The 22,584-nt window shown below is 43.8% G+C and overlaps 1 protein-coding gene across 2 annotated transcripts; it reads left to right on the top strand.

Moving 5' to 3' along the window:
* Nucleotides 1-38: 38 nt before the first annotated feature.
* nsun3 (NOP2/Sun RNA methyltransferase 3) lies at nt 39-12,069 on the top strand. Of its 2 annotated transcripts, none has more exons than XM_064311891.1 (6): nt 39-323; nt 1,664-1,761; nt 1,977-2,314; nt 4,028-4,182; nt 6,827-6,948; nt 11,398-12,069. In XM_064311891.1, exons 1-6 carry the CDS (start codon nt 156-158, stop codon nt 11,654-11,656), a joined length of 1,140 nt encoding a protein of 379 aa, XP_064167961.1. In that variant the 5' UTR covers nt 39-155; the 3' UTR covers nt 11,657-12,069. The 2 variants fall into 2 exon arrangements, with proteins under 2 accessions (XP_064167961.1, XP_064167962.1); XM_064311892.1 differs by lacking the exon at nt 39-323 and adding an exon at nt 1,262-1,357.
* The last annotated feature ends 10,515 nt before the right edge of the window (nt 12,070-22,584 follow it).

Genomic DNA, 22,584 nt, shown 5'->3' with positions numbered 1-22,584 from the left:
AAGCGGAACTTCGCATCGCAGTTATTTGGGAGCGGACATAAATATTAGACGGACTAGCTAGCATATGTAGCTAGATGCATCGAAAACGTTAGTTCCATATGTAGTCGTGCAAAGAATGCTGGTTTAAATAGAAATATTTAATTGTTTTGTATGAAATGATTAGAGTTTTGCGCTCGAACAACACATGCATCTTAAGCAATAGTTTATTCGGCCCATATTATCTGAATCCACTAAGACTGGGAGGATGTCTCTGGTACAGCACAGCTGATCCAGACTTGGAAGTTGAATTTCCGAGGGTTTTACGTACTGGTCGAAGCAACCAGGTGAGGCAAGGGGCAACGAATGCAGCTAGATAAAAACAACAGTCCCCACACACTATCGTTACGTACAGTCGTGTTAACTAGCTACGGTGTTAACGTTAGCTGGCTAGAGACATTTATAACGTTAACTATCTACAGTTTTACCAAGTAGCCAATTCTGTATGATAGTCTACGGTTATAAGTTAAATGTATAAAATTTTAACCAAAAGGAGGTGCGCAAGCTAACATTGCAGTGAAATGCAAACTTGGTTATAGCTAGACACTTTAAATGCTTGCTTGTTAGCAGACGTTAATGTTGCCAATGGCAGTGGTTCTCAACCTTGGAACTGGGGGCCCACTGTGTATGCTGGTTTCGTTCCAACCACAATTGCAATCACGGAATTGTAACAAACTATTATTTTTCCTTAATTAGGTGCTTCTCATGTCCGAGGGATTATTTGCCCACTTAAGCCCCCTTGTGTCAGAAATAGCTATGCATGCCATAAAGAATAAAAGTCCCATATTCATACTGTGCTCTATTGAAGACGATTACGTAACGGTTAAAAAAAAACTTTTTAACAAATCAAAATAAAGACTGAGGCAAATCTACGGGTTCCAAATTGGGGAAAGTGCGGACACCTGGGCACTAAATCTAAATATTTGATAGATAACGAGTCAAACCTGTATTGTGATAATTAGTTTAAGGGAAATATTCACTTAAAGCACTTAAACACGTGTTCAGCAACTTAATTAGGAGCCTATTAATTCCCCTCGTTAATTTGATGTGTTGAAAATGTTACCTCTTTTTAAGTGATTGTTTGCCATCACTTAAAAAGCAACACAATAACACAAAGGGATTGTATTCTGCATGCCATCATGCATAGCAATTTCTGACACAATGTGGCTTAAGAGGGTAAATAATTCCTCTTAACATGAAAAACACCTAATTAAGAAAAATGAACAGCTTGTTAAAAATCTGAGATTGCAATTGTGGTTGTAACGAAAACCAACATACACAGTGGCCCCCCAGGACCGAGGTTGAGAACCACTGACCTATGGTACGCTACATACATAGCTCATTAAACTCGTATTGCAAATTGGCATGTGAAGTACTGATGTTAAAACAGCCATCGGGATTATAATATATATTATTTTGCCTGCCAGAGAAGACAAAAGGATGATGTTACAGCTGTGATTATAACATGTCATAAAGCTTTATTAAGACGTGATAGGGAGGGGGAAAAAAGAATTCAACCAGTGTGAAATCAGTGACACTGACTGGTCATCAACCATTTGATGACCACTTGTCTGACAAGATAATCATGGTGGTCATCAACTGGTTTAATCGCCTCTCCTCCCTTCAGGTAAAGTCAGGACCACAGAGGCAGTTGTGCCAAGTTGTGCTGGACCACTTTGACAAGCAGTACAATGAAGAGCTCGGTGAGCTGTGGACCAAAGCAAGGTTGCCAAAATTATTTATAATTTTAATCAAAACCTGTTCAAAATAAGGGACTTTCTCTCAACTTGTTTTGCTACATTTAAATACAATCATTTTAATCAAAGGTTCACATTTTATCCCACTTCAGCATGACAAAAGAGTAGTTCTCCCCCTGCTGTCACTCTTTGGAAATGAAGCTGAGATGAGTTTAATAACACTGTTGTGTGAATGTGTCTCAGGGCTGTGCTGCTGGATCCTCGGTGCTGGCAGTATGGATTAATGCTGAACCGTTTCACTGAGCTGGGTGAACTCAGCCAGGCCTTCCAGGCCCAAGGCTTCTCCAGCCTCCTGCCCGAGGACTGTGGATCTGGCTCCCTGCGCTGTTTGGTGCACCCTGCCCAGAATCGGTTTCCCTCCCAAAAGCACCGGCCTGGCCACCTCAAGCAGCTGTACCTGCTGAACGCCGCCTCACTGCTGCCTGTGCTGGCCCTCGGGGTGCGGGATGGGGACAGGGTGCTGGACTTGTGCTCTGCCCCAGGGGGCAAAGCCGTGGCTATCCTGCAGAGTGCCACCCCAGGTAATTAAAAAAATAGTTTTTTTTTTTACATTTATTTAACCAAGATAGTCACATTGAGATCTCTTTTGCAAGTAAGCCCTGGAGCCTACATGCTTTTGGACTGTGGGAGGAAACGCATGTGTAATGCTTTCAAACTCAGGGGTTCCCCTTTCTCTTTACTGCCAAAAGCCTTGCTGGCTGCAGATTACCCATTTGCCGTTAGTCACTTGTAGCCCGTGGGGATAGATAAAGCCTGTTTTCCTTTGATGTTTATTTCACCATTGTGTAAAAGGATCACATGTACAAGCACACAGAAACAGTCAGTAAAGCCTGTGTAATACCAGGCCCAAAGCCCCCTGTCCACTTCAGCTCAAGGCAAACAAACATTCAGAAGGGTAATGGCACACACACCATGCTCCGCTGTGAGCAGGTGGTAACACACGCTCAGTTAGCTTTTTTTATTAGGCTTCCCGTGTGTTAGGATTGAACAGAATGAGTTTCTAAGGCCTCTGGAAAGGAACGAGTGTCGCAGAGTGCAGGGAACCCCCATCATGTGACATGTGTCCCCAGCCTGTCTGTGCACCTCAGTAGCCTGGGTGGAGTACAGTCAGGTTACTTGGCTAAAACATGCTTTGAACAGTGTGTGTAAGATTTGCGGAAAAACTGCAGAGTGCGTGAGTGTATTGGTGTTAGAGGGACAGGGGGCAGTATTGTGCTGTGTGAGTGTGTGAAGTAGTTCAGAGATGAGTGGGCATGTGCATGTTCACTGCACTATACACTATACACATGTACAAACACTACACACTTCCCCTGGAGCCTGTGTAAGAGTGCAGTCAGTTTCCTTGGCTTGGGACCCAGATCAGTGAGAAAACCCATACCAAAAAGAGCATGTGGGTGTATGTCTGTCTGGCTATGGTATGAAAGGTTACACTTGACACCATACAGCCAAGTGACTGGTATCAGGTGAGTGAAAATGAAAGAAAGAATGAAAGGGTGTGTGTGGGAATTGTACCATATGCTGTGTGTGTGTGTGTGTGTGCGTGTTTGTGTGTGTGTGTGTGTGTTAGTGAAAGGGAAACTGGGTGCAGTGCAGTGTTTGGTTTGGCTATTGTACGGAAGGTTGCGCTCTCAGCACGACACACACAGGTTTCAGGTATCAGGTATCTGCAACCAAGGTAACCGAGACCCTTATATTTACAAGCAGAAGCCATGCCCCATCTGAATGATACCACTGTACTCTCTCTTAGCTTCTGCTACTGTATACAATCCATTACGGTACCTCCTGCAATCAACAGTACGGTAACATCCACTGCTGTTTAACCAGACAAGTGTACATTTTCCAAATGATAAATTCCTCAAGCGTCCACAAGTGTTTATTAATGCAAAATTGTAATCCATTTATAAATATTCATTGGGGATTCATACATTAGTTATGTTTAAGGGAAATTGGCTCACTACATTTTTGTGAAATACTTAACAGAGACTATTTTACCAAATTGTAATAGATACACTCTGTTCTTTTTTTGTAGATACCGTGCTGGCAGCTAACACCATTTAATTCTATCCACCCGCGGTGGACTGTTAAATGTCTATGATAAAGGTATAATTGCCATAAAGGCAGTCCTGCTTATAAAACTGTATTATCTCTTCACAAGCAGCCATTAGCGGTAATTAGAGTTGTACAGCGTGTTCAGATGAATGGCCCTGGGATGGCTGAGCGCGGCTCTGTTTCAGGACTGCTGCACTGTAACGAATGGGACGGCGAGAGGTGGAGATGGCTGCGGGACACCCTGCAGTCCTTCGTCCCGCCCGCCCTAATGGAGGCCGTCGGGGTGCTTAATCTGGACGGGAGAGTCTTGGGGCGCCGCGAGGCGGGCGCGTATGACGAGGTGGGGACAAACTGCCTCCCGTGCCCTTCCCGTGTGCCTCGTAAAGCACCGGGACAGGTCCCCTCACCCGCACGCGCGTCACAGTCCTTTACCCCCCGCCACCCCATCCCACCCCGGCCGGCTCGCAGTAAATAACGGGCTGGTAATGACCTGACTCTTTTGTTGGGGGGGTTATGGGAGGGGGGGGGGTGTGCTAGATGTAATTTCTGCATTTCCTGTTACGGTTCTGTGGTTTAACCTCAGTGCGCTCATCGGACCGGGCTGTCTGGCGGCCCTGGGGCTGGTGAAGAGCGTGGCGCTGTGGTGGTGGTAGCACCCGGCACACCCACAGCGCTGGCGTTTTAGCTGCTGCTGCAGGCCACCTGGGTCCATTCAGGAAATGCATCAAAACTCAGTTCACAGATTGAAAAAATGTCCATAACATTCTACCAGGCTTTTCAGCTCATGAGTTGTGTTTCCGTTCATTTCTGAATGGGCTGCAGTGAAACTGGATTGACCCCTTCCCTGGCCACCAGTGCAGTTGGTGCACCTAACAGGCATGGTGTGACAGTGAGTTTCCATTAAAATGAATTTCAAAATACAGATTTTAATCTGGGTTTCTATTCTAGGTTAAAGTGTATTTTTTGGATGTGCAGCCCATGTCTTTATCAGGAGAGCGTCGGGTTCGAGCAGGTCAGGCCTGTCCTCGGAGCGGCGATGGTGTCAACAGATTAATAATCTCATTTTAGCATTATGCTATCAGGTAAACCCACAGAGATGCCCAGCCCAGACCTTTATTTGTAATTTTGTTTCCAATTTTGGTTTCCACACAAGAGGCATTTGAAGGTCATCAATTTTCATCACTCTTGTATTTTTTTTTATTTTGACCAGCAGGTGGGGCTGAAGTTTAAGATTTTACTGTAAATGTATTAAATGTATTTGTTTTCTCCCTGAAGTTTTTCAGTCCCCGTTTGTGACAGTTTCGTTTTATTCCGTGCTCTTGAGCGGATTTGTTTGGTCGCAGTGATTGAAGCGCTGGACTCGGGGTCTAATCCCTGATGAGACACTGCTTTGATAGATAGTCTTTTTACTAGAGAAATCCAGGTAAAGGTTCCTCAGCTCCCCCAGTAAAAGCTGGCGGTGTAAAACGCGGTGAAATAAAAATAAGTGCAGCCGGTGACCTGTGCGGGGGTTCCTGCGGCACAAGCGCGTCGTTTCATTGCTTTAACAGAAATCTGTCTCAGATTCAGCGCCACGGCCCGTGATACTGTTTGCTTGGCGGTTGTTTGTTGTTTTTGTGTCTTTACTGTAGGCCTAATTGTTTTTGCCAGCTGACAGCTGTGAGGGTATCGGCATGTGTTGCCTGCATTGTCGCAGCTCTTAATTTTAGTCCTCCTGAAAGTTTTCCTCCGGCGTGCGAAAAGAAAAAAAAAATAGTCGCCTTTCGATTTGGCAACGCGCAGCGCGTGCGGCGGACTGACTGCTAAACGTCCCTTAAACTGAGGTGAGTGTCTGTGTGCGTGAACCTCAGGCCGTATTCCCCATAATGAGAGGACCTGGCGGGCCCGGGCGGCGCCGAATTTGATTTAATCCGTGGAGGGGGAAGCCCTCGCGCCCCGTGGTGACAGGACAGTTATCTCCGGCGGTTCCCTCTCTGCCTGCGTCGCCGGGCTCGTTTTCCACCCGTGCGTTTCGGCTGCGCTAACGCGCGACGCGCGGCGGGCCCCCATCACACACACACCGCCGCCAAGCCAATCTGCCCGCTAATGGGGAGAGAGCAAACACAATTAAGACACGAAAAGGAGCAATATACGATTGCCTATTCAGAGAAGATACTCCAATTAAGTGTAGTGCGCGTGGTCTAATGAGCTCCTCTGTGGGGGCCCTACAGTAATCCTGGCCTCGGCCCGGGAGAGAAGCTTTGTGCGGTAAAAGCACAGGAGAGTCCCACATTCACTCAGCGAGAGAGAGAGAGAGAGGCACCGATGGAGGTAAAGATAATGAGAGGAATGAGGAGAGAGAATGCACTTTTATGTACTGTACGTAGTGCTTTGGCTGTGTTTGTAGTGTGTATTTTATGTCAAAGCATTGAGAGAGTGGCCATACTTTCATCTGGAGAGTATGTTCAAAACGCTAAGCGTAGACAGACAGTGTATGTGTGCCCATTTTAATGTGTGTGTCTGTGCTTGTTAAGCACCATTAGCATTTTTAGTATACCAGAGGTAACGGAACTCAAGTATTTTAGAAGTTTCTCTGGATAATTTACAAGAGCAACAGTGCGTACACACAAACAAAAGACATTCACCTCATTTAAATTGTAGTTTCATCACTGTTGTGATTGCCTTTGTAATTGTTTACAAGACAATGGTTACCATGTCAGAATTACTTGTCATTATGTTGTTGGCTTCTGACCAGAAAAAAAAAACAACAAAAAAAAACTTTGAGCTTTTGAAGTTGTTGTGAAATATCTAGCTTGAGTTGTGTCAGGGACCGGTATCTCTCAGTTTAAACTCAAGTATATGGTATTTTCATCTTTCATATAAAATTCTGGTGAGTGCTATTCAGATGTGTGGTGTTGTGTGTGTGTCTCAGGTTCGTTTCAGGTGAGTGTTATCTGTATAACTCTCAGACTGAGCCCAGCTGTGTACTGTTCTGTTTGTCTCAGGTGCTGGTAGACACTCCATGCTCAAATGACCGCAGTTGGCTGTACACGTCCCAGCCTAAGCAGGGTGCGCTGTGGCTGCAGGAGAGAGCCAAACTCCCCGAGCTACAGAAAGAGCTGCTGAGGTGAGTCACAGGAAATGCAGGAGAAATGCTGTAGCGTGGTTGTGTTGGGGCCGAACCGGGGCAGGTTCAGCAAAAGTACGCCCCCTAGGGGATGCTGTTTTACCCCAGTCACTTCAGTAAATGCCTAGCAGGGTAAGTGGACTGCGGTAAATATGAGGCTCTGTACGGATAAATAGGGGGCCATTGTGCAAATGGTGTGGCTATGCTGCTCAGTGGTGAAGTGCTTAAAACTGTGGAGGCACTGGGAGCAGACTGTGCCGTCCAGCGTCTCCAGACCAGACGGACCAGACGCGTGCCTCTACAGCCACGCAGGCGGACAGTCTGCCCTGAGCTTCCTCTGAGGGCAACCAGGCTTTAAAAAATAAATAAATAAAAAAAATTAATCTGATCTGAAACACCACTCAGGTCCCGGAGTGATGCTTTCCCCTTATAAAAGCACATGCTGTGCGGTTCCAGGGCTTCTATGGTCTTGAGCAGGAAATCGGTGTACAGCGAAGAGGAGGGTGAGACTCTCAGAGGGCATAAAGAAGCGCCAGCAAATGTACCTCAGCAGACCCGCCATTATGGCTCTGAGCCTTCCCGCGAGTCCCTTCAGGTTCTGCATGAGCTTAAGGCAACAGAAACTAGGAACGCATACGGCCTGGGACAGTGGGATTCTGATCCCATAAGACGCACTGTCGTTTGTTCTGCTCACGCTCGTACTGATACATACTGATACACTCGTGTGTGTTGTGTGTGCGTGTGCGTGTGTGTTTGTGTTTCCCTATCATTTTCCTTTTTTCCAGCCGTTTGTTATGGAAAATGACAGTCAAAATTTTATTGTTGAAAATTCGCATCTTATATAGCATTAAGAAGTATTTAATTCCCTTTTTTAAAACGCATTTTCAGCCTGGCCTCATCCCTCTCTCAGGCTCTTTAGATGTTTTCCCCTGTAAGATGATGTCCTTTATTTTCTCGCTCAAGGTCCCGCGCTTTGGGCTGGCACATAAATTGCTGAGCGCGGAGGCCGGTTTCCAGTCTGTTTCACCGCCCGCCATCGCTCTCCGGGCCCCGCGCGTTTGCTCGCGGCCCAGGATGCGTTTAGCCGGAAAAGCGCTCCCCGCTCCACGCCCGCCCCGCCCCGCCCCGCCCCGCGCCGTACATACATCACGCAAAAAGGCCTGCGCAAGGTCGCACGACCGCATTTCCATTCCGCGCAGCTGATGCTTGGCTAGGAGACCACGCATTAAAAATGGCACCCGCTTAAGACAATGTGTATCTTTCCTGACAATTTGTCCTCCAATGGCCTGCTAATGGGGGAGTTTGTGAGCGGCCTCTACCTTTTAAAAATATTCCTGATGGATAGATTTCAGTTTGCCATTACTGTATTAATGCGTGCGTTTATTAATCTGGAAAATCCACAGTATATCCATAGCCGATCTTACCAAAGTGATGTTTACTCAAACTAGAGAATCGTTTCGCACCATTTGTGTTCAGGCGAATTCATCACCTTTGACAGTGCCTGTGTGACCTTGCCGAGATCACGCCTTGTCAGAATAGCCGTGTTATACGCCGGCGCTCTGTGCCCTGGCAGTCACATAGGTGTTGATGAACGGTTAGCGCTTCAGCGCGTCCATGTACACACTGAGGAAACGCCTTTTCCATTTGACTGTTATTGTCAAAACAATTTAAAGTGCGAGTGAGACTAAATGAATCCGCCCCTTTGAATCCCCCCCAAAGCCAATTTAGGTGTGAGGAGTACTTAGAGGTTCAGTCGAAGCGCACTGACTGCAGTGCCATCGAGTTTAGCAGAGCGTCTTTCTTCCCCTGCAGACACGCCCCCTGCCTTCGCCGAACGCGCCCCCCTCGTCCTGCTCTGCGCGCCACGCCTGAACGACGCCAGCCCGAAGGCCGAAAGCCCGCCTCGCTGTGGCTCCGCGGCGCCGCGCAGCGCTCCACCCGCTCCTTTTCCGGCAATGCGAGCGCTGCTGTGCGCTCCGCCTTAATCCTGACTGGTGCGAGTATGCAGCTCAGAAAGAACCCATTAAGAGAGGAGTCAGAGCTCCCACCATAGAGATTAGGAGGCCTTGGCTATAACCCACTCCCCCCGCTGGCCCCACAGCACAATTAGCCAAATAATATTAGCATGTAGTCCCGCAGTGTCTTGAACATGCTGGACTGCTCGTTCACCTCGATGGGGGAAACATGATTCCTCCTTAAAGCGGGAAGTAAGGTATATTTTCCCCTGGATCTAAAAATAATAGCGGCCGGTGGTGTGGGCCCGCCATTCCGGCTCTGTGGAGCCGCGGCGGGACGCCTTGGCGACGCTAGCTGCTCAGGAGCAAGCATCCGTGTAGAAACAGCCCTGCTGCAGGCCCTCCCCCTCCCACAGGATAACCACCGCTGCTGCTCTGGGCCCTAAAGATACACCAACTGCTGCTGCTTCTGCTGTTTATCAAAACATCATTTCTCATTTTCCTAATTATGAACTTTCTCTGTCTCAGACTAATTAACGGTCCTTCTTAAAGTATCGGGGTAATGGCTTGACCCTCTGGGCTGTTGAAAGCAACTTTGTGCAACTGCTAAAGCACTACGATCGGTTATATTTAATGTGTAACACGCGCTTTCGAATCGTTCAACTGCTTGAAGGCACACTCTCTACGATTCATTTGCATTTGTCTGATGTCCTGCTGTTTCGGTGGTATATGAAATCGGGACATTGGAGAATACTGGTCCCAGAGAAATCCTTTCACTTCGGCAGGTTTATATGAAGGACAGGCCCAGCCTTGGGTCCCCCCACAATCGTACGATACGAACAATTTCACAGTCAAGGTTTAGACTGTCATTTGCGATTGAGAAGCCAGTTCACTTAGGGCTAGTTTTCCCAAACATTTCAATCAGACAAAAGTGATGCATTGTTATGAGCATGTAGAATGTACTTGTTATGCTGTATATAAGTAGTTATTATATAGGAGAGAAGAAATTGGAAACTATATTTTATAAATTGACATTAATATTTAATTTGGCCTGTTTGAAATTTCAGTTGTAATGTGACTCCAGTTCTTTATTCTCAGCATCTTATTAGTGTGAATAAAAACAAGACTAACTAATATTTTATCGCTGTTGATATTTTATCACATAATATTTGAATCCACATTCTGGAAAAAAAAAAAAACTCAATGATTTGGATCAACATAATCTTGGTTTTTATTCCTTTATAAACTGACTACAACCTTTGTTTGCAAATAATGATCTCATTTAATTTACAGAATTCAAAGCTCAGAATAATCTTAGTCTTTTTCTTTTTCAGTTTCATAACATCATGATTATCAGGTTGTGGAACCTTCATAGCTTTTAAAAATATGCCACTGGTAACTGACAGGCATTCAATAACCAATCAGAGATTCATTTGAATACTACCCTTTTACTTCTGCATAATCAATGTACCCTGTTCAGCAGTGATAAAGTGGGAAGATCCATATTGTAGGACAAAGATAATGTGTTGTATAACAGTTTTTTCTTTTTCTGTCAGCCTGCTGTATTACTAGGTGCATGACTGTCTTGCTGTTAGGGGACTTAAAGGTGACCTCCTGGTCTGATTTGATTAAGAGTGGTATAGCACACACACAGGTAATTTTATTTTTTACACGGTCACCGAGGAACTGAAACCTCAAATGAGATATAATGACATTACATGGTAAATGTTTCATTTTCTCCTTAACAGCTTATCATATTGCAGACATGGGATCATGACCCAGCCCCCCCCCCCCCAACCTCCACAAAAAAAAAAAAAACATCCAAGTGATTGTATATAGTGTATATGATACAGTTAGAGCTTCCATTAGACTTGGATCAAAGCTCATGAGATTACTGGAGATTGAAAGAACTAATTGCCTTTCTATAAATATATTCTCTTATAGCTGAATGGAGTATGCACTGAAAATTCTAGCTCTTATACATACATGCTTTTATTGTGCTGCAGTATGTGCAGTGCATTCCAGTATCCATGACTGTATTCAGTCATAATGGAATATATGAGCAGTTTTATGAAGGCAGCAGCACCTTTAGGCACAGATGCTGCCCCTTCATTAGGGACAGATGCTGCCCATCAGTAGGGCATTAGTAACAAGGCAGTGGACAGAAAAGGGAACGTTGTTAACTGGAGACAGGAGGACAGGGAAGAGCTCTCAGTTTTTTGAGGAAAAAGCTACAGCAGTTTTGCTTGTTCGATGCAAGAGCAAGCAGCATTTTGAAACATAAACACCTGAGCTGACTTTAACCTTTGCTTACAAGACATTTGATTATGTAAACAGATAATATTGCAGTCATTGATACAACTGCCTGCTAGTTGAGACACAGGGTCTTGGTTTCAGAGTACAAATGTGCAATAACATGAAAATGAGCATTGTGTGGATTCTAAATGTTGCTCCCTGGTCTGTTTTGACCCCCCCCCCCCCCCGGGCCCTGCAGCTCAGCTTTGGCGGCGGCGTGTCCCGGAGGCTCGGTGGTGTACTCCACCTGCACGCTGTCCCGCGCGGAGAACAGCGCGGTAGTTGAGGCGGTCCTGGCATCCTGTCCGGACGCACAGCCACAGGACCTGGGGTGGCTGGCCCACGCCCTGTCCCACCGCTTCACCTTCGCCCCCAACTCCCCCCACGGGCTTCTGGTGGTCCCGGACCAGGGCAGGACCTGGGGGCCCATGTTCCTGGCCAAACTGAAAAAACTGTGACTGCTCTGTGCCTTATCTGAGGAGTATGGTATGTATTGTGTGATATGTGATGTTATGAAAGGCAGGTTTTACCACCCCCAACGCTGGATGCAGTCACCTTTAGAACAAACCAGAGTAAAACAGTATGGTAATGTAACTTTGTAAACAGAAACATGAATGTTGATATTTCCCCATCCTTTTATAAAAATGTGTATCATTTCGGTCCCACTGTAATGTGTGAGCAATTTGGTTTTGATGTCATTTAAATGGTTTGGTTTTTAAGTCATTTTGTAAAAACTTTGTTCATAATGTGAAGAGCCTTGACCAGTTTCATTGTGCCATTCTCTCGACACCAAATATACTGTACATCATTGGCATGTTATTCATAGACACTGTTGTCCCAAACAGGTTCTTAATAAATATTGATTGGTTAATACGTGCCAGCCGAAATTGTGGGACCAGTACAATAAGTAAAATTCCGAGGCTATTTTCTGGAAGAATCTCTGATAACAGGTCTGCATTTCTGGTAGTTATCTGCACTCTGTGAACCTTACAGCCATACAGCTATCACACTGAATGAGCTACGATGTCTCTCAGTAATTCCCTTCTAAATTTCTCATAGATTAAAATAAAAATGAATCTAGTTCAGCTGTGTAATAGAATCAATGAATTGGAGGAAGTGTCCACGCTTTTAGCTCAAGGTGGCTGTAATTTTCCCCCCCTCTCTGCTCCTGAGGAGGGAAAAGGCAACAAATAAAGGATTCTTGTCAGGTAGTCTGCTGCTCTCTGTTTGAGAAGAATAGCAGGTGCGGCACCTAGCCCTTCAGGTTGCCAAGTTGGGCTGCGGTTGCCCTTTAAATCATAGTTCAATTCATTCGAGCAGGAAATGAATTGTCATCCTTCAGCAGTATGGTACCCCGGTAATGTGATCAAATGTGAATACCAGTTTTAAAGATTGCAAATAGTTTCTGGACTGACAAATGGTTTTGGCTGGTGAAACTAAAATAGCTGCTGACATTTTGACTCTCTTCCCGCAACCTCAGTATTTTATAATAACAGAGGCTGACAAGGACATCCTATGGTTCCTGGAGTTTTTAGCTAAGACAAGTTAAGAGCGGGTTGTCGACCTTCAGCTTTTGAGTGGAGCCATAGCCACACGTTGTGTGGTGGAAAACATATTTCTTATAGGGAGGCCTAATAACATCTTCTGCGAAGGTCAGATGTCCAAACTTGCAAATTGGCATCCGCATCTTATTCTGTCCAATTGAAATGTGTCAATCTCCTGTCACCTTATACAGATCCAGAGGTACATAGCAGAAGTAGTTTGGCCAAAATGACCAGTTGTCATGGGAGTGAGGTATTGGTTGGGGAGGAATAGAGGGCATTGGTTCCTTGTATCTATGGCAGAAACAAAACAACAACAAACACCTCTTAGCCAAGGCCTGTCCACTGTTTTTCCTGTCTCCATCGATCTTTGCAGATGGGTGTGTTTCTGAATCTGTGAAAACAAGCTTTGATAACCCGGGTGCGTGCCCAGTAGGAGGAGGTGGTTGAGGGGGGCTCAGACACAGTGATTCATAACGGGCTCCCTGTGCCACGTCTCCACTCTGCTGGAGTGCTTTCACCAGCTCGCTCCGCACTTATTTGTCAAACGTATGACTAATAATTACATCTGAACTCATGTTTTTTCCCCTCATCCTTTTGCCCAGAATTAGCTCGGGATCCATGTATAGCCAAACCACTGTTGTTTTGATACGGGGCTTTTGCTGGTCACTTGATTGTAGTGTGACTTTAGTATGACCTCCATTTTTTTCTGCCTGCTGATGCAGATGGTTTTCATGACATCTTTCAGTTTTAAAAATAGCAGGGTTTAGATTGACATCATGTTACAGAGTGGCTTCAGATTATACACACGCACAAAAATGTGTGTGCTTGTTTGTGTGGGAAGGGGGGGGGGGGGTAAGATATGACTTGGTATTGATATATTTTGTTGACTAATGCGTGCGGTTTTCCTTAACACCAAACAATAATAATGAAATCAGGGAATTCAAGAAGTTTTAAGGCCAATTGTCTTTGATTGAATTTTGCCCCCCCTGCATATAAATGTGTGTGCCAATAGATACGGCATGCAGTCATTCACCCATTTTCAACATTTGGATAAAATGCTTGAGGCCTGCAGTGGCGTTCTACTCCTTGTCTTTAAGTCAGTGCAGTTTTATTATTAGACTCGAATGAAGGACTGTTACAACAGGGAAGAAAAATGAATTTGGATTGAAGAGTTAAAAAATGATTGGAAAACTCCAGTGTTGAACATTGAGTAATATTACTTCTGTGGTTGAAGGTAGCTGTTACAAAGCTGACATTTAAAAATTCCAAAAGGGAAACTGCGTGTTAAATCCATGTACTGTTACTTATTTTTAATGTGCTAGCAAATTTAACAAACTATAGACTGCCAAAGCTGGTCTTCGGGCATGGAATAGTAATAAAATTACATTGTCTGGACATTTTAGGCAATTTTATTTTATTTTTTTTAAAAGAGTATGAAAAGAATACACAAAGCAGACTGACTGCTGTCCTTTAAAAAAAGAAAAAGGGGGATAGGGGAAGATATCTCATTGACATGCAAAATGACTTGATTTATCGAGGGAAAAGACCCTGGAACTGTAATATTTTATTTCCAAATGGTAAAAATAAAGACAAGTAGTAGTGAGATGTGGATTGGAGTTCTTCCCACGTATGGCTTCAGGAATAATTAGCCTAAATCTTAGGGCTGTACAAATGTGTTACGGTAATGGAGGAATTCATAATTAAGATGGCAGCATCACATTGCCAGAAGGAAAAGCAGGAAGCATTTGTATCCCCTCAGAAAACCTTCTCCCTGTGAGCAGTCAGATTATAACTGGGGGGCTGGAGTGATAGTACTGCTGTTCATATAGAACAGAGCCTTTTGACAAGACAAAAACATACTCTGTACCTCTGTTCTTCAGTCCCAATTTTAGCCATGGTGAAAAAGTATTTTTTCTGACTATGCCTCTTCTTAAAATAAGCCAGTTAGTCAGGCCTACCTGTCTGTCTGTTCTGTGCTAGTTTTGGTAATGGCTTTGAGTTGCAATGCGTAGGACGTATTTCAGTATACTATAGTGGATTTGGCACGTGGACTCCTGTGAACATTCAGCTAACAATGTGTGGTTTCTGGAACTTCACCAGAGAGTAAAGGGTGAGCCTTCCCGACATGCAAATTTGTTCAGTTTCCTGGATGTCCCATAGACTGTAATTTGGCAGCGCAGATGATATTGATCATTATTCTGATAAAAATCATCAGAGTGATACTGTTAGTATCTCCGTTCTATTTTCCATGACAGCAGCATTAAAAGTCTTCATAAAGTTTCACATTACTCAAGTTGTTGTTTCTTTTCACGGTGAAGAAATTGCTATTTCAAGCCCATTTCGAATGAACCTCTAGCATTAAATTAAATCCATTAGCCTCCACTTGTGCTGGGTCACAGAGCTAAAAGATGCGAATGTTGCATTTACTTACATAAACATTTCACTTCCTCGTGAATGACTCCAAATGAGAACAGCGCACCTCACAATCAAGGCTGTTTCAGATTCGTCGCCCACTGGTGCGAACCTTGTGTGTTGCCTTAATGTATATCAGCGTAGAGCCGGTTCCCAGAAATGATCCAGTAGAGGGGCCTCCTTGAACACAATGCACTGAAGAACACAGCACGGCGTTCAACACAGGAGCTGCCACTGGTCATTTCTGTGAAAGATTCAACAATGGCAATTTTCCAGCATGAGGTAATTGCACAGCGCTAGAGACCAGACCCCCACAGCATTATCTTTGCCTCTTCAACTGTGATAAAGAGCATTTAGCCAAAGAAGCCTATGTGCAGTGGTTCTAAAAAGATTTTATTTAACGGGCTGGGCACATTGTGAGGTAATGATGTGAAAAAAGAGGCTAGCAAAGGTGCTGGGATATAAGCTGTAATATTCAATGGAAAAATGAAAAAAAAACATCTGATGGAGGAGGCTAGAGTTGTAGCTGCTGGGATACTGACGTAGTTGCAGCTGCTATGAATTTATTTTGATATATATTGTATTACTCACTTATTTTCACTTTTTTGAGTTAAAAGATTGTGCAAGATGTATAAAAAAGTAATAAAATATGGTTATGAGAAAGTCCGTGCAGAAACATGTTTGTGGCCATATAAAGTAAATATACTGTCAGCTCCATAATGTTTGAGACAAAGATCTTTTTTCTTTGATTTCGCTTTGTACTCCACAATTTTAGGTTTGTAATCAAACAATTCTCACGTGATTAAAGTGCAGATTCTCAGCTTTTATTAAAGGGTGTTTCTATGCATTTTGGTTTCACCTTGTAGAAAATAAAGCACTTTTTATACATAGCTCCCCCATTTCAGGGCACTATCATTTTTGGGGCAAATAGCTCCATAGGTTTTTCTGATTAGTCAGGTGTGTTCAATTTGTGCAGGTTTAAGAGAACTTTCGATATCTAGTCTTGATTCTAGGCTTTTGATTGCCTTTGGAGTTTGTTATTAGTTTTTGTCAACAGGTGGGCCTGAGTTGTGCCAGTTAAATGCAAGCCATTATGAGGCTGAGAAATAAGAAAAAAACGGTTAGAGACATATACCATACCTTAGGCCTACCAAAATCAACAGTTTGGAACATCATTAAGAAAAAAGAGAGTGCTGGGGAGCTCAGTAATCTCAATCGGTCTGGTAGGAAGACCTCTACAGTTGATGACCGAAGAATTCTCAGCGTAATGAAGAAAAACCCCCGAACCCCTGTACAACAGCTAACAGCCCTGTATTGTAAAAGCACCTTTTCACAGAAACCGAAAGCATTGATAATGACACAACCCAGCCTGGGGGTAATGCAGTGGAGGTCGACATGTCGCCTTTGGGTCAAAGCCCGCGGGAAGCTCAAAAGCCAACAGGTCCTACAGTAACTGCAAAACAAAAGACTACCACTGGATGTTGGAATGTGATGATTGTGGCAGAGACAGCAAGAGTAGCACAAGTGGCAGAATAAATGAGAGAGTGCAAAATTGAAGTGCTAGAAATAAGTGGGAGCAGGTGGAAGGGGAAATCGCTTGCAGTGTGAATGCGGGGTTAGTTTAAAGTCTTATCTAAGGCGGGGGTCAAGGATAGGTGGCTTGGTATAACCAACAAAACCTCAACTGAACTGGTGTCCAGTGTCAACTTTTCAATATTTAACACTTCCCCGAAGTTGTGTTTCAAGATCAATGTGTTACTGTTACAATTGCAAGCTAAACTGCTGATTGCTATTCAGGGAACAGTCCGAGCAGCCTTATTAAGTGTTAGCAAGACCCCGTGCATAGCTGTGTTGTCAAATGTATTGGCTGTGAGCTTCAAATTGCACGCTCAAATTGTATTTATTAGAAAGGAATTATCATAATTTGGATTGTGTTTGACATTTGCAAGCAATATAAATAAAGCGTCAGAATTTGTTAGCTGAAAACTGTTGTTGCGTTTTGACACAAGAACGTTTTGTATTAACATTGTTTTACAAAGCAGCCTCCATTTTAACCTGCATTTGAACCCTAATTATTTTTTATAAATGCATCAGAGGTTCCAGATTTTCGTCACATTTTCCGCAGTTCAAAGGAAGTGCGTGGGACTGTTTTGCATAATCAAGTGTGCCATGCCTCTGCAGGAAGAGCAAGGCTTTATTTACGCTGTCGCCAAATCTCATTATCAGACCTGCTGGAGGACACGCTGCTAAACGACAAACCCAAGAGGAGGAGAGCGAGAGGGGGAACATCAGGAGACTTCTACAGAGATTGCGGAGTTAAAAGTAACTACTGTATTCATTCTGTCAAGAGAAGTTTTGTCATTCCAAAATGAAGTGGGCTTGAGACACCCCATCAGTGACGGCTGGGATTGTCCTTACCTTTTGCTTACAAATGTATGGCAGTGTTTTCATATTTATTTAGAACAGTTTGGAGAATTTAGCAATCACCCAATTCAGATGCACCTGTGAACAGCATATGCAACAGATGGATTTAGTTTTGAGATGGAGATAAAGACAAATGTTGATTCAATACAGGCCACTATTTAAAACAAAGCAGGGCAACAAAAAACTCCTTCGTTGACCCCAACATCCGTCATTGGTAACTAGCTTCAGCGTGTATTTAAAGAATGCATTTAGCTGTAGAGGAAGTGGCATGAAGTGGAGCGTGTCCTGTGCGGATAAATGGTCTTCAAATGGCATTGGCATCACACTAATATATCAACATGCTCTGTCATTTTTAGAGAAAGGTGTGGACATGGTCTTCAACTTGATGTAGAGCACTATTAAAACTATGAAACACACACCCACCCATTCAAACTCACACACACACGACCACACACATACACACACACACACACACACACACACACAAACTGTAGTGGCAGCTATAACCACCGAGCTGCTGTCTGTGATGCAAAAGCCATGTTGGAACTGGATTTGTGGTTTCAGCCTGCAGAGGGCAGAATATCTTATACTCTACACAGAAGGACTGCACACAGACATATTTACAGACACATACTGTAGATACAGACAGACATACAGGCAGACTAGAGACAGAATATGAACAGATAGATATGCAGCCTATGCAGAGACAGCCTATACAGCCATACAGACAGTTGATTTAGAGATGTACAGACACCCTCTTCTCTACAGAGATCCTTCTCGGGCTGATGTACAGACGGAGAAGATGTACTGACATATGCTATACAGACCGACAATGCCAGAGCTAACTGCAGGACTGCCAGTGACAGACGGCACCGGCACAGTGCAGCTTGGAAAGGAGAACACCCATGGACTCATTCATGCACTACAACAGCGTCTTAATAGGATGAGTCTCCCAGCAGCCTCTTGCGGTGTTTTAATGCCCTGTGCCCCGCGACAGCTGGTCTCCGGTACAGCAGTTTGGCGGCGGCGCTGTCTCCTGGCCGTGTGCTGGCACGCAGGTAGGACTGCAGAGGCGGGGATTCAGCTCCTCTGATAGTTTCACCCTTTCCCGTAATCGGCATGTTTCCAGACAATTGATACGACGCAGGCTGCCATTATGATAATTCCGCGATTATATTTCAAAAGTAGGCACCAAGTGCGCTCGTATTTAGATAATCTCCTTCCCCTCCAGGGCCTGGAATCGCTCCATCTCAGGACTCATCTCCCATTCAGACTCGGCGCCAAGCCGGGCCACAGGAGTGGAATCCTAAGTGCCGGTAGCTGTGTGTGTGCCTGCATGTGTGTGTGCGCGCGCATTTGTGTGTGCGCGCGGGTACGTAGCTGTGTTCGCTTGCGTGATTGACAAATGCCGTGTCAGAAAATGAATTTTAAGATGTACATCATAACCTTCTGTAAAGCAGAAAATGAGTTTCCTAAAAATACACAGGAGCGACAGGGCTGCTATTAATTATGTGTCTGAGCTGTCATCCGAAGAGTGATTACCATTCTGCTGAGAGACCCACGGAGACCCTTCCTCCCTTGGGTCCCTTGTCTCCCAGGTGTTTGGGGCTTTGACTGACCCCTAAATCCACTCTCTATCTCCCTACCGTTTATCTAATTTCCTCTTGTTTAAAGGGCACAGCTCGTTGAGTCGCGCACAGATGTGCACCGCACACAGGGCAGCACCGTTTTCACGTCTCAATCCTCACACGACACACCGCCTTAACACAGGAGCTCTGAATTCAGCCCCTTTCCCCTAAAATACGATGTGTGATTTATTTAAATGTCCGGCAAGTGTACTGGATGTGTGTGACAGAGTACAGTTCTGGCTACTGCAGATCTGTCGGGAGTTGGAGCTGCCAAAGCTAATGTGTGTCAGTAACTGAATATGTTGTCATCACGGGATGTGCTGGTTATTAGTACATGTATCACCAAGTGTAATAGTTTTTAGTCTCCTTGTTAGCGTGTTTCCTAGTACAGCCTCCTTGGATGTACGAGGAGGTCTACCATTCCAGCCCAGCAACCCGGTTATACCTTTCTTATTATTGTGCTTCTGTTCTCAGTGAAGGTAGCTAGATCTCCACGGAATTGTCAGATAAAACTGCTTGTGTTCATGTTCTCGGGAAAGCTTAATATGATTCTCATCTCCTGCTCTTGTCTGACTTGGGAGTTTTGTTTTTTGTTGTCTTTTTTTCTTGTTGTTTCAGTTTTCTTCCTTTCTTCTCACTGGAAAAAAAAACCCAGAGTCAAGAAAACCAAAAATAAAGATTTTTACCATGTCTTTGTTCATAAGCACCTGGCACACTACAAAATCAAAACTATGTCAATATATAAATTCAGCATTCATATGCAAATCTTTTGATGAAAGTGATACCAAACTTGTTGGGTATTATCAGCACTGGACAAGGGCTAAACTGTATTAGTATGTTCTAGCCATGGAAGTAAATGTGTTAATGCTAAAAACTACCGCTGAATCAATGCATAAATGGCAGCAGTTCTGAGAACTTTTTTCAATGTTATATTGGGTTCAAAAATGCAAATGAGTTAACTCAAAGCAGATTTGTTTGATTGCTATAAAATAAACCACTATCATACTCCTCTCGTTCATTAAAACAATGTAATCAAAGCTTCAAATTAATTTACCTTCTTTAAAATGAGCAAAATGGCCCATTTGCAAAACTGCACTGTTTGCAAAATGCTTTCACAATATGTTTTCAAACATCTTTACGACCTTGTGTGTGCATTTTCCTACTCTGATGGGTACTTGAAATGCCATATTATGGATCGAGTGTTCACAAAGCAACCATATGAGTAAGTTATAAAATTTCTTTATTGCTAATTTTCAAAAATAAAAAATACAAAAGCTCAACAGTATAACAGTTCCCTATGAGTCCATCTCCCTCTCTGGAACCTGATTGGTTAGATGATGCAGTGTTGTGCGCTGAATGTGCTGTACTTCCCACTGCGCATTGCAACTCCCTACAGTGAGCACAGGGTGGATGCCGCGCTGATTCCAGGTTCTTTCTGCAGTCAGTTGCTGCACTAAACTGTCGGTTCTGAGGAATAAGACACTTGGGGAAGCCCCTGTTTGACCCCAGTGTGAACGGTAGAGCAGACCCATTATTCATATGGTGGTTAATTGACAGATATGCAACCTGATTTTATATAAAACACCAAAAATTGCATAAAATGTGAAACTGCGTGCAACTTATGAGTGCATAACCTTGGTCAGCGGGCCCCCCTGTGTACGCTGGTTTTCTTTCCAACCGCAATCCCATAATTTTAACAAGCTGCTAATTCTTCTTAATTGGGTGCTTTTCACGTTTAGAGGGATTATTTACCCTCTTAAATCATATTATGCCAGAAATGGCTTTGGAGGCTACGAAGAATAGAATTCCCACATTTATATTGTGCTACATTGATGCTTCTCACACAATGCCACATTGCAAACAATGACATAAAAAGGTAACTTATTTTGATCAAATGGAAGACAAAAAAGTAAGCTCCTAGATAGGTTGTGGAACAGGGTTTCAATTTCTTTCATAACTTTTTCCTTAAACGTATTAACACAATGCAGGTTTAGCTCATTATCATTTGCTTTGTCCTTGAATTCTTTGTTATCTTCCAGATGGTTAGTTTTAGCGATCAGGTGTCCAGACCAATTAGAAACCAGTTGCTTCACCACAATCTTTAATTTGAAGTTTTGTCTCTTTTTATGCAATTGTTTGCAATATAACACAATAAGCACAATATGAACAGGGGATTTTATTTCTGGCATGCATGGCTATTTCTGACATAATGTGGCTTAATAGGGTAAATAATTCCTCTAAAGGCGCCTAATCATGAAAAAAATAACACCTTGTTAAAATTCTGGGACTGTGACTGAGTTTGAGAACCCCTGAACTAGTTGTATAAGCACTTGTAGTCTTCACACAATGTGGAATGTGCCCCCTAAAAAATTAATATATACATTTTTAAGCCCCTGTAGCCCAAATATTATGTATTGTTTTGTGGAATTAATTGCAGTGAATATACTGCTCTCAACCGGTTTCAGTATCAGAAAAATGTGCATTAAGAGTGCAGGTGTGCAAATTATCATCTGCATGAATTTTTTGCACTATACCTCCATTATGTTTATTTTCATTTGGATTTCACCTAGTTTCCAGTATTAAAAATGTTTCTGTTTATAGGTTTTTGTATGCTTTCTGTGGCTGAATTTAACTGATGGAGAATTAAAGCATTTAAGTAATGCATGCGTTTATTATCAGGTAGATGCACATGTCTCACAGAACCTGCCTGGCTTTCTGGAGCCGCTATGAAGCAAACTGTGTTTTGAGACTGCCCTGAATGCAGATTGTAAGTGTTCTAAATAGGTCAGATTGTCCTGAATGCAGTTTCGATGTGTTGAATGTATAAGATACAATGAGAGTGACCTGAATGCAGGCATTTATCTGTTAAATGGGGTCTGATATCACGAGAGAGACAGAGGAGAGTCCTACCAGGAATAAATGGAGACAGAGAGAGGGAGGGGGGGAGAGGGGGAGAGAGAAAGAGGGCGAGAGATGCCAGCACTGGCTTCTATTGTTCAGCAAGAGTCAAACGCAGAGACTCTGAAGATATTCTGCCTTTCGACATGGCCAGATTGCGATCGGAGACGAGGCTCTCACCGTAGCCGAACAAACAAATGGAAGGCGGCATTGTAAGCCTGCCGACATCAGACAGGAAAATCTGACAGCAGGTTTCTGTTGTGTCGGAGAGCAATGCATACAACCTCGAGCAGCACCGTCTGTGGGAAACGCTAAACTGGGCTTGCCTGTGTTCAGTAGAACCTGTCATTCAACCACAGGAGGTGTGGCCTCAGAGCACCTCTCACCTATTCAGTGAGCATAAAAGTGAGAGGTGAGAAGCACAGGTGTTTTTTTCTTTTACTTCAGTTAAGCCTTTTATGCTGTATAATAGTAAAAAAT

This window comes from Anguilla rostrata, chromosome 15 (assembly GCF_018555375.3).
Source record: "Anguilla rostrata isolate EN2019 chromosome 15, ASM1855537v3, whole genome shotgun sequence".
Taxonomy (NCBI): Eukaryota; Metazoa; Chordata; class Actinopteri; order Anguilliformes; family Anguillidae; genus Anguilla; species Anguilla rostrata.
The sequence above is the reverse complement of the archived record's forward strand: the minus strand, read 5'-3'. Positions and strand labels throughout refer to the sequence as shown.